The 14,326-nt window shown below is 39.0% G+C and overlaps 1 protein-coding gene and 1 long non-coding RNA gene across 2 annotated transcripts; one reads left to right on the plus strand and one right to left on the minus strand.

The window, feature by feature from the left end:
- Nucleotides 1-313: 313 nt before the first annotated feature.
- LOC119558039 lies at nucleotides 314-2,717 on the minus strand. Its single transcript, XR_005220131.1, has 2 exons — nucleotides 2,470-2,717; nucleotides 314-769 (listed from the first exon to the last, which is right to left on the minus strand). It is a non-coding gene; the product is annotated as an uncharacterized LOC119558039 (long non-coding RNA).
- Nucleotides 2,718-9,824: 7,107 nt separating this feature from the next.
- On the plus strand, nucleotides 9,825-12,979 carry LOC119557630 (actin-5C). Its single transcript, XM_037870460.1, has 2 exons — nucleotides 9,825-9,980; nucleotides 11,689-12,979. The coding sequence occupies exon 2, from the start codon at nucleotides 11,697-11,699 to the stop codon at nucleotides 12,825-12,827; it is 1,131 nt and encodes a 376-aa protein (XP_037726388.1). The 5' UTR covers nucleotides 9,825-9,980; nucleotides 11,689-11,696; the 3' UTR covers nucleotides 12,828-12,979.
- The last annotated feature ends 1,347 nt before the right edge of the window (nucleotides 12,980-14,326 follow it).

The raw sequence follows: 14,326 nt of genomic DNA on the forward strand, positions 1-14,326 counted from the left end.
TGCTCACCTATAAAACTTGGATGGGATTAAAAATGAGTTCCTTGCATGTCGCACCCACTGGAAAGAGGCGGGTCTGGATTTAACTATCTGCTTGGCACGATCTGGGCCTAAGTACCCCGAGCATTATGCGATTCGGGGCCTCACGCAATGCTATCCGCTTTGCGCCCGGCTCAATCCGGATTCCGGCGGACTCCTGGGGGCGGGGTGGTATATCTGCCGGGAATCTGGGCGTGGCCGGTCCTGGATGCACACACGTGTGTCAGTACACACCCACAAAAGGAAAAAAAGCAAAGCTCACGTGTGCGCTTTTCAATTTGTGTAATTAGAGGTAGAAAGCGCCACAGAAAATGGCATCTTTATTTGAATTTTTCATTGTCGACAATGTTTTCTATACCCTTTTTGAAACCATGGTATTATTAAATGGAGTAGTTGGAAATAAATCAAATAAATAAATGGATATTAATAATAAATAATGCTTTGGGTCTAATTTCGCAGAAGAGTTTATTCCAAACTATCGTAACTCTGTTGCTACAACATGGATTGTTACGAAACTTGGTAGCCTTACGTATTATACGTTTTCAGTGGATCATGTAAAGTTTGGTGTCTGTCGCACTAGCAGAATGGAAATTATTGATCTATAAGGGTATTATGCGCTTCGGCCCCTTCTTCCCATTTTATTGTTCTTTTTTCTGTTGTATTTAATTGACGTTGCTCTCACGCACACACATGCAACGCCCAGCTGATGGCAATAGACCGCAACGGGCCAACCCTGCGAAAAGCAGAAGACAACAGAAAAATGTAGAACCCCAGGAATGGGAATGGGAACCGGAATGGGTAGTGGGTGTGCGTCGATGTGGGCCTACAAACAATAAAACATTGCGCACTCGCCATCTGTACATACAGGTATACATTCAAAATTTGATTAAAAACCACTATTAGGTTTTTTGTTTTTGCAACCCACATTCTTTCGTTCCAATTTCGCTAAATACAGTGAAGGCTGTCTTAATAAGCATACTGACCAAAACCAGTCTTAAACTATATGTATATTTAATACACTTTATTAGAAACAAATACTATTGTGAATACTTTTTACGAAATGTCACAGTTTTTAGATGAGAAAACCTTAAAACTTTCGGCGATCCTATATCTATTAGGCAAAACCCACTGTGTAAGTCCGATCATTGCGTAGTTACTTCACCAGACAAATATGTTGCTCTAACCTTATAAATGCAAGACGTCGACTGCGACTTCGACCGAGACTGAGGTTGTTTTGGCCCTGTTTTGGACTAAGCCAAAATTAATGTAACAAAATACGCTTAATTTATGTGCATAAAATTATGGATAGGACGCACAAATGGATCACATCAGAGTTATTTTCGGAGTCTTACAGAATCCAGCAGGAAATGTGTTTTTAAATGTCTATTTAAATTAGTTTCTTACTTCAAAAAGATTTGAATAAAAACAAGGGAGAACGCTATAGTCGAGTACCTCGACTATCAGATACCCGTTACTCAGCTTAAGCGACCAAAGGAAAATGGAGATATGCAAGCAGCAAAGCGAGATTTAAATGCGCCACCTACCGGCGGAAGACAGATTTAAGCGTTGTGTGCGTTAGGGTAGGCGTGACAAATTCATTGTTCAATAGAATAAGTTAGCCGCGCACTTTGCTCTCTCTGAGCGCCGGCAGTGCTTTTCTCTTTGCCGCTAAGTTCGGCCGGCAACTATTTACATACACACACATACACGCGTAAAAACATTTCGCACTGTCTGGCTCTGACGTCATAGCTTTTTTTCTTGGGAGGTTTGTGGGCGTTAGAGTGGGCGTAGAAAAATTTTTTTTGGGTCAATCGATAGGTATGGACAAGACTAATACATTTCAGTTAAAATTTTCTATCTAACATCAAAACTGTAGGAGCCACAGTTTTGGGCGGTTTGTGGGCGTTAGAGTGGGCGTGGCACTCTACTGAAACAAACTTGCGCTGCGTAAGAAGCTCAGGAATCTGCTCGCCAAATCTCAATAGCCTAGCTCTCATAGTTTCCGAGATCTCAGCGTTCATCCGGACAGACGGACAGACGGACAGACGGACAGACGGACAGACGGACAGACGGACAGACGGACAGACGGACATGGCTAGATCGACTCGGCTAGTGATCCTGATCAAGAATATATATACTTTATGGGGTCGGAAACGCTTCCTTCTGCCTGTTACATACTTTCCGACGAATCTAGTATACCCTTTTACTCTACGAGTAACGGGTATAATTATGAAATTCTAAATATGGAGGATATTATTTACTACCCATTTTTTAATACCTTGTCTCCACTGCTTATTGAGTTCCGAATACTATATTATTATGAGGGGTCAAAATGTTAAACCCTTTCAAGATCCTATATAGAAATTATGCAATTACTTGTGAGGAGTGCATATGCTATGTATGTAGCGTCCACACTTCCTACCCCAATCTCACCATCTTTAATGCCCCGTCTCCACAGCTTCTGAAGTTCCGAAGACTGATTACAAGTTTCTGCCTCTGTAGACCTCGGCACCCACGTGAGACTGAGCGACGTGTGGTTTTCGCTACTTTTTTGCCCACATTTCTTTCATTGCCAGCTCGAAACAGCTTTACTTGGCGCTAATCAGATGCGACAACAGCAACAAAAAGCACGAAAACCAGCTGCTGCAGCTGGATACAGAAATACAAAAAAAAAAATATATATATATAAAGTCTCGCCAAAGCTGACGCCGCAATAAACAAGTCAAGAAAGCAACTAAAGACTCGAAGGAGACAGGTTGAGAGATGCAAGGGGTCTGTCTTTTGGACTGAGCTATATGGGTACAGTTGCGCACAGAATGCTAGCAGCATCCATTGATGATGATTTGTTACATTTAGATATTAATATATTTCGAATTTTTGAGTTAGGACTAGTACTTCTTTTTATAATATAACATATTTAATATTAATATGTGATGATATATGAAATAATGATCTTAAATTTTTTTTTGTAGGTTTTGGCCGGTTTGAGATCAGCTTTTTGAATAAAAAACACCCTGTTGATGTTTAATTTCCAATATGATATAAAACTATGATATTATGTTTCGAATGTGAAATATTGTATATACAAACTCAAAAAATATATATATACTAGCATTTTGTAAAAAGTTTTAACAGAAACTATTATTTCGTCCGCAGCTGTAGATACGTATGTCTTGCACCTTTCAGTCTGAGAGGCTGGCTCCTCCAGCCCTCCCTATAATAACACTAAATGGGTGTGAGCTTGGTATAGTGGCTGTGTCTGGTAGCCCAACTAAATGACTCAATGAAACTTTTCTTCTTCACCCTGCACAGTCAACTATTTTATTGATCAATTGCCATGAGACAGAGTACTATAAATAAACTTTAATGTGCTACCGAGAACGTACAGTTGAGCTTGTGTAAATTGAATTCTAAACTCAAGTACATCTCAAAATTTAAAGTATAAAAAAACTAATAAAAAATAACCATTTAAAAATGAACACTTAAAAAAATAGTTAATATTTTTCAATATCCTGAGCTCAAAAATATTCAACTATTTGAAGCACATAAAAATGAATAAAAAAATATGTTTTGAAAACTAACATTTTTAGAAAATATTTCAAAACAACTTTTTATTTGTTGTTCATGTTAAGGTGGCTTCACTGCAGTATAAAAGTTCAAGCAATTTAACCAGTTCACTGAAGTTCACTTGCACAGTTTTATTAGCAGTAATTTGTTTTTGAGATTGGCTTACATATTATACGAAATTAACTGTGGAGAATAAATTTGTTGCTGTTAGTGCTGATTGTTTATATTATTCTCACCCAAAATAAACCAATTGATATTGTACTAGTTACTAGATTCTAAAAATAATATTTTATTACAAATGACTAGGCTAAGATCTAGTTTTTCTTTAGTGATCTTAAGATACTTTTTCTGTGTAGGCAGATAAAGCAGTCTAGCCACCCACTGAAATCGGGTGAAATCTTGCGAAAAGCACGCAAAAGTCGCAACAAACGAAAAACCCAAATGAAATGCGAAATAATTCATATCTTTCACTTTCCCGTAGCGTCTGCAACTCACACATTTTCCGACATTTTCAGACATTTTCCGACTTTTTCCGACAGGTGGGCGTAATTGCGAATCAGCGACAGGTGCAACAATGTCGGCAATGCTGTGCGATGGGCAATTAACGGAGCAATTAGCAGCGGTGTGGAATTCGGCGATTTAGCATTATTACATTAACATAAATTCGTGTTGGCATTTATATCGCGGATCGCGCGAAAGCAAGCACGATTAACTCCGAAACGTACTATATACTTGGGCTCTTGATTATTTTACTGCACTCATGGAGATTTCTTTTGGAGCAAGTGGTGATTTTATGGTAACAGTCGGGGCCAGAATATTAGCAACTAGTTTGGTAATTATTATTACAGCTCAAAATACGACTTAGCACGATGATCTTCAATGTGTTTTGGTTAGGAACCCAGAAGATTCATCAGAACATTTTTATAAAAATATTAAATTCGAGTTTCACAGTCGGGTAAACGGGTTATGATAATGATCTATGTATAATGTATAATGGAATTCCTTATGTTCATAAGTAAAAATAAAACTGAAATTCGATTTTAACACATGTATTTATTTTTATAATCAATTTATCAATCATTAATATCATTAATAAATATTTTTTATACGACTTAGCATGATGATCTTCAATGGGATTTGTTTCGATGAGAACACTGAAGATTCATCAGAATATTTTCATAAAAATATTAAATTTGAGTTTCACAGAATAGTAAATGAGTTATGATAATGATCTATATATAATGGAATTCCTTATGTTATTAAGTAAAAATAAAACTGAAATTAGATTTCAACACATGTATTTACTTTTATAATCAATTTATCAATCATGAATTATTATTTTAATAATTAAAATAAATATTTTTTTATGTAGGTTGTATAAAAAATCGGTTTACTTTAGATTGTACGATACCTTTTTGGCCAGGACTGTAAATTAGAGGAGGATTGAAGGTATCGTACAATCTAAAGTCAACCGATTTTTTATACAACCTACAAAAAAAATATTTATTTTATTAATTAAAATTAAAAAGATTAAATTAATTTAAAAAATATATTTATTTTAATATTTAATAATTAAAATACATTTTTTTTTGTAGGTTGTATAAAAAATCGGTTGACTTTAGGTTGTACGATACCTTTTTGACCAGGACTGTAAGTTAGAGGAGGATTGGAGGCCTCGGCAGAGATTTCTTCAAGCGTTTTTTCGCCTTTTTAGCCAAACTAACCGTCCATGGCCTTGGGCTTTCGGGTGCTTAACTCCCCCGACTGCAAACTACTTCAAACGCACGATCCCAACTCGCATCCCCTCACTTTTCCCATCGTGTCCGTGCACGCAAACTAATTAAGACGGCAATTAATGGCTGTATTTTTCTCTCCAATTGCGTTGCGATGCCGAAATGGCCAAAAAGGCCGGAGTGAAAATGTATTTGCAACTTTAAGATGACCAAAAGCGGTTAACTGCAATGCCAGCAGCTGGTAAAATACAAAAATCCAAATAAAATAAGAAAAGATGGGTATGGTGGAAGGGGTGGCAACCCTGGCAGTGCGTGCATGTTAATGGCAGTCGCGATGAAAATTAATGGAAATGGAAGAAAACAAATTAATTGCGAAAAATGTACGAAAATTTTCACATTCAATGACCTTGACAATGGCTTTGGCCCAAGTCGCTTAACTTGTTTATTTTATTTATTTTCGTTTATGTGTGTGAGTGTAGAAAACGTGACGAGTTACGTACTTTTGGAGAAAGGTCGTTGATCATGGCTACAGTATGTTGATGTTTTTTTTTTTTGTATCTTTTGGTTTTATAGCGGTTTCAAAGTCAACATCAACGCGTTTTTGGCTATTTAAGTATTTCTAGTTTCAATACCCCCCTCCCTCGATCGCTATCTTGGCGATCGATCCAACGTAACCTCACTCACCGCAAGGTTAATACTATCCAAGCCAAAGCCATTGGCCCGGGGAAATTTCTTCGATTTTTTCGTTCGCCTTGCCAAAATATAATCAAACAAAAAACAGACGAGCAACGAACTTGAGAAAAGCAAATAAGGTTAAAGCTGGAACTAAAGATCTTGGAAGAGAACGGACTGAGGAACCTAGGAATGATGGGATCCAAATATTCGTAGGTCCTATAGGGCATCTTTCTGAAGTTATACATTTTATCACATAATCATCATATAAATAACTCTGTTTTGCAAGAGAATGGGCTGAGGAAACCTAGGAATGATGGGATCCAAATACTCGAAGGTCCTATGGGGCATCTTTTTGAAATAATAATGAATTTTATCACTCTATTTACAAATATTATTATATTCCTAGATTTATAGAGACCTTAAAGATGTAAAACAAACAATTATAATTCCCACTGTTGGGTTTCAGATATTCCAAGGTCCATCTTCTTCCAGAAATAAGCGCACCATCATCATCATCGATGTATCATTCTATGTCAAAATAATATTATATTCCTAGAATTATATTATAGAGATATGTAGATATCTTTATAAGCACACTTCTTTAACATTTCCACTGCCATCATTTTTCCAGATCTCGTTGCCTGTTATGTGGCCCACAAACCAAGACACGTTTTATGGCCATTAAAGCCGGGTGATCAACGCTAAATACCAAATACATAGTGAACACATTCGAGAAAGAAATGATGATCTTCGGGCGGAGAAGTAGAACTAGTTGATGGCTCTCGACAATCCAATGCCGACTGACCATATTCGGACCAATTTGAAGCCAATTTCCATCAGTTTGCAATGGCTCCATTCTTGGCTATATGTATTTAACCGTTAGCCGGGGCAATTTTCAAAGACCCGTCTGCTAGATAAGATTGTGTCACTCGCTATCTCTCTATTTTCGTTGAAGAAAATCTACGAAGAGAGAAGAACAAGACATCGGCTTGGGGAATGTGGAATTTCGCGATGACGTCGGCGAATATTTTGGACACAAAACCATGAGAATAACTTGTATTCGGTGGAAGTTCTATGACTGGAATTTTCTATAGCTTATCTTTATGGAATTTTTTATCACCATCACTTTAACTTTATGAGTAGGGTCACAAAATTAAACATTTTCATGGGTTTTTTCTTTGAGTTAAGAACATAATAAACATTAATTTGATGTATTTATAATGTTCTAACAGAATAAAAAAAGTTTCATGCATTTAATTTTAAGTGTTTCTATAAATACAAACATATATTTAGTTTAATTAAATGTTTAGGTACCTTTGTTGTTATAAAACTATACATATGTATAAGAATTATTTTAAAGAGTTTTCTGTATTGCCTTGTATTTTTGATCACACCTTTTTATGGTCATGCTCGAATTTCGAATTTTTCCCCGAACAGAGTGCATGTGCAATTGTTTTTTTTTTTAACAATTGCAATTTCCAGGCTCTCCTCTTTGATTTCAGTTTCTTAGCTTGACCAAAAAGCAAAATAAAGCCAAAAAAGCGAGACGGCAATACCAAATGCGGCAAAAGAGGAAGAGGGATGGGGGGGGGGGGGGGCGGTAGAGGGGCGTGGACGGAAGGGTGTGGGCGGGGCGGGGCGGGGGGCTGCGGCTGGGCGCGACGTCACCGACGTTGGAGCCACTCCTTTGACCATGTGTGCGTGTCTGTGTTCGTTCTGTCTGTGTGTGTGCGTTTGTTGTTTTCTTTTTATGCTGCGCTCTCTCTAGCCCCATCTCGCTCGCTCCCTTACATCGCTTATCGCACCGTATGTTGCCGTTTCCTTTTATGCGTCATTTTGGCTCGAAATAGGCAATTATTTAAACAAAGATTAGTCAACAAAGCGCGCAAATAAATAAGTCTACATATTGTTACTTATTGCCATACATGTGTGTGCGCACATCCAATAATAGCAGCAACAACATAAAATGGCTTTCCCTCTTTCACTTTTTTTTTTTTTGTTTTTCGCAAGCCGAGTGCGAGCGAGAAAGCACGACGACCGGCAAACGCGAAATACGATGAAAAATTAGCCAAATTCTGGCGAAAAATATCAAATCGCCTGATTGGAATGCATTTGCAATAGCAATTGCAATATTTGTTTATGCAGCGGCTCAGCCTGGGCTCAAAAAAAAAAACAAATAAATTTAAACAAAAGTCGCGAGAGAACCGGGGCTTATCATTAACAACAACAACAAAAGCGCACTGAGTCACAGCCTCTGGAAAAATGCCGCAAGCCAAAGAGAGGGAGAAAGAGCCAGAGAGCAGCTTACAAATGTGCATGTGTATTCGTCTCTGTTGCGCAAACGCATAGTCTACACTGGAAAAAATGAGTTCATTGGGATTATTAAAAAAAAAAACAACCCTGTAGTATATTTTTATATGAAAATTATTTGTATATCCAAACTAACAAGTATAATGCTTCCTAAGTGTTAGCCCAAGCAGTTTGTAATTATCAAAAATCAAAAAGTTCTGGTTGATGTTTACATACTGGGATATATATATATAATATAATATAATATAATGTTAATAATTGTATGCTTACTTTATTTGCTGTTACTCTTTTCTTTGTGTTTTCTTAATATGACATTTTATTTTAAATGTTTAAATGTTTATTTAGAAAAATCGTTATTCCCTAAATATAGTTAAGGTATAACAAATGATATTAACAAATCATTGAGAATGTGTTAACAGACAACTAAGAGACCTTAAAATATTTATGGCACACACATACATATGTACAATTGAATTAAAAAACTTTTACAGACCCCAAATGATTTTATATTTATTTTCCAGTGTACTCTTCTCTTGTCTGGCAGCTGTTTCGCCGTTATGGTTCAAAACCGGCTTGCGGCTGTGCTGACGAATTTTCAACGGCTACCAAATACCCTTCTCAAGAACGTGCAACAGCTTGGAAAAGGGTTATTTGGACAAAAACCAAATAAACAATAGATCTGTTACACATACATATGCTAATTTTCTTGATTGAGTATGATGGTGATTTTAAATACACATTACAATAAAGATCATTAAAATGTTATTGTTATGGTTTGAAAATAAAGTTCTTAAAAAAAAATTCTTTAAATTAATTTATGGGGGAAATTCACAATTAAGGGAAAGTTTTGGTAAGATTACCAATTTGGTTGAAGACGGTAGAACAGCAATAAAAGTTCCTGGGAAACCTATTAGAATATTATTTCCTATTGGAAACAAATAGACTTAGACAAATATTCTTATGCAAAGACTTAGCAAAGAATAACCAACATAAACATTGTAATCTAAAGTACATATTAATACAAATTTTATGAGTATCTCTCGTTGAACAAAATGATTACTTCCATAAATATTTATTAATAAATTATTTTAAGATCTGTTCATATTATATCATTGTTTAAGTTATTTTATTTGTCGAAATTCAATGACTAGTTATGAAAAAATTCACAAGAGTTGTGACCATCGAGTAATTCTCCATAATACAAAGATAAGAAGTACGAGTATCGAAAATGAGTAACGCTCCCCAACTGAATCACATGCCAGAGCCCAAAGGCAAAAACCACGACTGAACTGATAGGACTCTTGAAAACTACATACACTATACGATATAGACACACACCCAGTTGTTTCAGAGCGCGGAGGAAATTCTCCGAAAACGAAAATCAAATCGGCGAACAATTCATACCCATATATGGTAAAAGTTTTGGAATCGCCGGAGAGCAGAGAGCCGTCCGAGTGATAAGGTTTTAGCGCTAAGCGGGCTTTATAAACGGACGGCGAGACCAGTTTTCATATCACTACCGTTTGAGTTCTTGTGCTGTGTGGATACTCCTCCCGACACAAAGCCGCTCCATCAGCCAGCAGTCGTCTAATCCAGAGACACCAAACCGAAAGACTTAATTTATATTTATTTAATTAATTTTAATAAAACACACCAAATGTAAGTATCACCCATCCATCAATCGAACCCCCCAGCAAGCCCACAAACAATTCGACAAAAGCCGCGGAAAATGTGTGATTTTTTTGTAAACAAATAATTTTTTTATGTGCTAGTGCCAAAAGTGATTCGAAAGACGAGAGCCATGGGCTAAAGAGTTATTGTATTGATCAAAACTCCAAGAAAAATAAGTTTGTCCTGAAAATTGTAGCTCAAAATTACAATACCATAACTCAATCATCGAAATCAAAAGATTTACTGGCTGCGAGAGCCAAAGTTTTAAAAAACCAAAAAGATGTAATATAACAGCAGCTTAAGAACCAGAATTCAGGATATATTACATTTTATAAGAACCAGAGTCTTAAGGCTTTAATTCAAAAATTGGGGATATACATAATTAAAAAGTGCAAAGAACTCGAGGAAAACGCAAGATCATTGGGTTTCCAATAAGACCTCCATTTATAATGTGGGTGTGTCACGATTTCACCCGAAGATATGCCAAATTTCGAATTTGCAATTCAATTCGCCAACACTTTCTTTTTTTCCCACGCCCCAAGAAACCGGAGCGTCTCTATGTTCATAAGATGCTACCAATATATGTAAATATATATAACTAGATCAGGTTCTTGAAACTAGTGACGTAGGCAGCCGTTTCGGCTTAAGCAGAAAATTTTGCCGGTTTTTCAAAGTCGTAGTCGCAAAAATGGAGAAAACCTTCAACATACATATATAAGGTATGGTGGCACGAGTGTGAGTGTGCGTGTGTGTGTGAGAGAGCGAAAGCCAGACGATTTGCTTTTCGCCTCGAAACATGACCATATATGGTCACAAAAGTTGGCCGCCGCAACTCAACACACCAGCGCTCTCTTTCGCACGCGTGCGTTGCCAGGCAGGGAGCGAGCGAGACGGAGACAGAGAGCGACGCGTACGCCAACGCCGACGCCGACGCAGGCAGCGATCGAAAATCGCAGTTAACTGGCTTTCAACATTCACCAGCGACTTCCAGTCGGTTCATTCCGTTCACTCTTTTCAAACCGTGCGGTCGCTCTCAGCTCAGCTCGCCACTTGAGTTTTCTCGCCTTGAATTTGTTTAATCGAACAAAAAGGTAAAGTTAGCTTGGCTTTTTCGCGCTTTTAGTTCTTAACTTGGTGAAGAGTGCTATTTTTTTTGAACATTTTTTTTTTTAATTCAAGTTTGGACAGTCGCCATTTTAAGGGCGCATACACACACACAGGCGTGCATTTTAAGCTGCGCTCTCTTTGTCGGTTCTCTTTTGCACCGGCTTTCGTTAAGTGCCGTCTAGAAGTTTCTCCCCTCCTTTTCAACTTTTTTTTTTATATTGCGGTTTTTTCGGGGTGGGGCTTTCCTTCCCCTTTTTTTTAACGGTTTTAAAATATTTAAAACATACGACTGTAAAAAATATTATTTTTTTGTTAATACAGAAAAAAATTTAAAAATTAAATAAAAATTATAAATTTAAAAGTAATGGATCTAAAAGAGCTATTCATGTAGCAATCTATAATTTTGAATTATCAACGGTCACAAATTAAAGTTCTTAACTCTCAGATATAGTACATTTTTTTAAGGTTTGCCCTGTTAGAACAAAAACTGAAAGAAAATCACACAAATCTCAAGCCCTTGTCAAATTTTCAACTCGAAACCCCTGAATATACACCCAATACTAATGATCGCCCGTCCTTTCCTTTGCAGCTTACAAAATGTGTGACGAAGAAGTTGCTGCTCTGGTTGTCGACAACGGCTCTGGCATGTGCAAGGCCGGTTTCGCCGGTGATGATGCGCCCCGCGCCGTCTTCCCCTCGATTGTGGGCCGTCCCCGTCACCAGGGCGTCATGGTCGGTATGGGCCAGAAGGACTCGTACGTCGGTGATGAGGCGCAGAGCAAGCGTGGTATCCTCACCCTGAAGTACCCCATTGAGCACGGCATCGTGACCAACTGGGATGATATGGAGAAGATCTGGCACCACACCTTCTACAATGAGCTGCGTGTGGCCCCCGAGGAGCACCCCGTGCTGCTGACCGAGGCCCCGCTGAACCCCAAGGCCAACCGCGAGAAGATGACACAGATCATGTTCGAGACCTTCAACACACCCGCCATGTATGTGGCCATCCAGGCCGTGCTCTCACTGTACGCCTCCGGTCGTACCACCGGTATCGTTCTGGACTCCGGCGATGGTGTCTCCCACACCGTCCCCATCTATGAGGGTTATGCCCTGCCCCATGCCATCCTGCGTCTGGATTTGGCCGGTCGCGATCTGACCGACTACCTGATGAAGATCCTGACGGAGCGCGGCTACTCGTTCACCACCACCGCTGAGCGTGAAATTGTCCGTGACATCAAGGAGAAGCTGTGCTACGTGGCTTTGGACTTTGAGCAGGAGATGGCCACCGCTGCCAGCAGCTCCTCGTTGGAGAAGTCCTATGAGCTTCCCGACGGACAGGTCATCACCATCGGTAACGAGCGTTTCCGTTGCCCCGAGGCCCTGTTCCAGCCCTCGTTCTTGGGAATGGAGGCATGCGGCATCCACGAGACCACCTACAACTCGATCATGAAGTGCGATGTGGATATCCGTAAGGATCTGTATGCCAACACCGTGCTGTCTGGTGGCACCACCATGTACCCCGGAATCGCCGACCGTATGCAGAAGGAGATCACCGCCCTGGCCCCATCGACCATGAAGATCAAGATCATTGCCCCGCCAGAGCGCAAGTACTCTGTCTGGATCGGTGGCTCCATCCTGGCCTCGCTGTCGACCTTCCAGCAGATGTGGATCTCCAAGCAGGAGTACGACGAGTCTGGCCCATCCATTGTGCACCGCAAGTGCTTCTAAGATGGATCGCTTGTCAGCTTGGCAGGATCATCAGCAGCAGCAGCAGGAGGAGGAGGAGAAGGAGGAGCAGGATCGTCTTGATTCTGGAGGAGAAGGAGGAGGAGAAGTCGAGGAAGCAGCAGCGAAAGTGCAAGTGCGAGTGGTGGAAGTTTGGAGTGCAGCACAACAACAACAAGATCAACAACAACACCAACTACAAGATGAAAAGAGCGGAACCGCCTGCACACCATCATCATATATTATCATCATCGTTTTTGGGCGCGTGTTGTGTGGTTCCAGCATATTAATTTAATTAATTTATTCCACTTTACATATGATATGATATACTATGTATTTTTTTTGTTTTTTTTATTTGTAAACCTTTAATATAACAAACTTAAAAGAAAAGCAAAAATGAGCGAAAAGCATATTCTGCCATTCCACACACACACACACATACCAACAACAAAAACAACACACGCACACCCACACTCACACACACGCTCGCGGCATGACAAGGACATCAAGATAAAGAAGAAGAAAAAGATATTCCCCAAAGCGTAAAAAGAACACACACACATTGCAAAACACAAACAACACACTAGCGTTTTGTACAATTCGTCAGCAACCTTATGTATTATTTTTTAATTATGATGTAATTATAAACAAAGTGAAACAAAAATATGAAAACAAAAAAGGAAAATCAAAACCGTCTTCTCTTTCCTCCCCCGCTCTCTTTCTCTTGCTCTGCTGCTGCTCTCCTCGTCCTCCCTCTCACTCTCTGTCTAACTCTCTCTCTCTCCCACTTTTTGCCGGCCGGCAAAGTCACCCACATACACACACTTACACTTGGCTGCAGTTTCGCGTGCGATATTCACACACATTCAAGCATACAAGCATATGTATTTTTTTTGATTTGTACACTTTTCTAATTGCATGCGTATCGAATGATAAGTTTACGCCTGAAAATGTTAATTAAAATGTGAAAATGCAACTGAAAAAAAGAAATGAAACAACTACAAGCGAACTATTTGGTATATCTGTATGTGTTTGTCAAGTACCGTTATTGCAACGGTTGATTTGTGGGGAGAGACGGAGATAACAAGAGGTCGCTGAACTGAGGCTGTGCAGATCAGTTGCTGTTGTCTCGCTCGCACGCATGCTAATGGAGCGATTAAAGCGCCGTTTTAAATGGCCAAGATCCAAATAAAAACGAACATAATAAGGCTAACACGCTTACACAAATCGCCGGCATAGTTTTATCAGCCACTTGTGGCCAAAAGAAGCGGCTCCAATCGAGGCTTATCCGGTTTTTCACAACCATTTTCCATTCATGGGCCCAAAGAAAAGGAGCACCCATTTCTCCATCTCTTTCTCACGCAGTGCACTGAACAAAAAAGGTGTTTAGTGATTATGAAATAAAATATCACTTGCTGGATAACAATGTAATATTATAATATACTTAATCATCAGAGCATTGTGTTTTTAGCTTTGTACAAATGTTCACAAACTTACATGTG

This window comes from Drosophila subpulchrella, chromosome X, assembly GCF_014743375.2.
Source record: "Drosophila subpulchrella strain 33 F10 #4 breed RU33 chromosome X, RU_Dsub_v1.1 Primary Assembly, whole genome shotgun sequence".
In the NCBI taxonomy this organism is placed as follows: Eukaryota; Metazoa; Arthropoda; class Insecta; order Diptera; family Drosophilidae; genus Drosophila; species Drosophila subpulchrella.

Excerpts from the sequence above, each read along its gene's own strand:
- LOC119557630 (XM_037870460.1), top strand. The coding sequence starts at position 11,697 with ATGTGTGACGAAGAAGTTGCTGCTCTGGTTGTCGACAACGGCTCTGGC.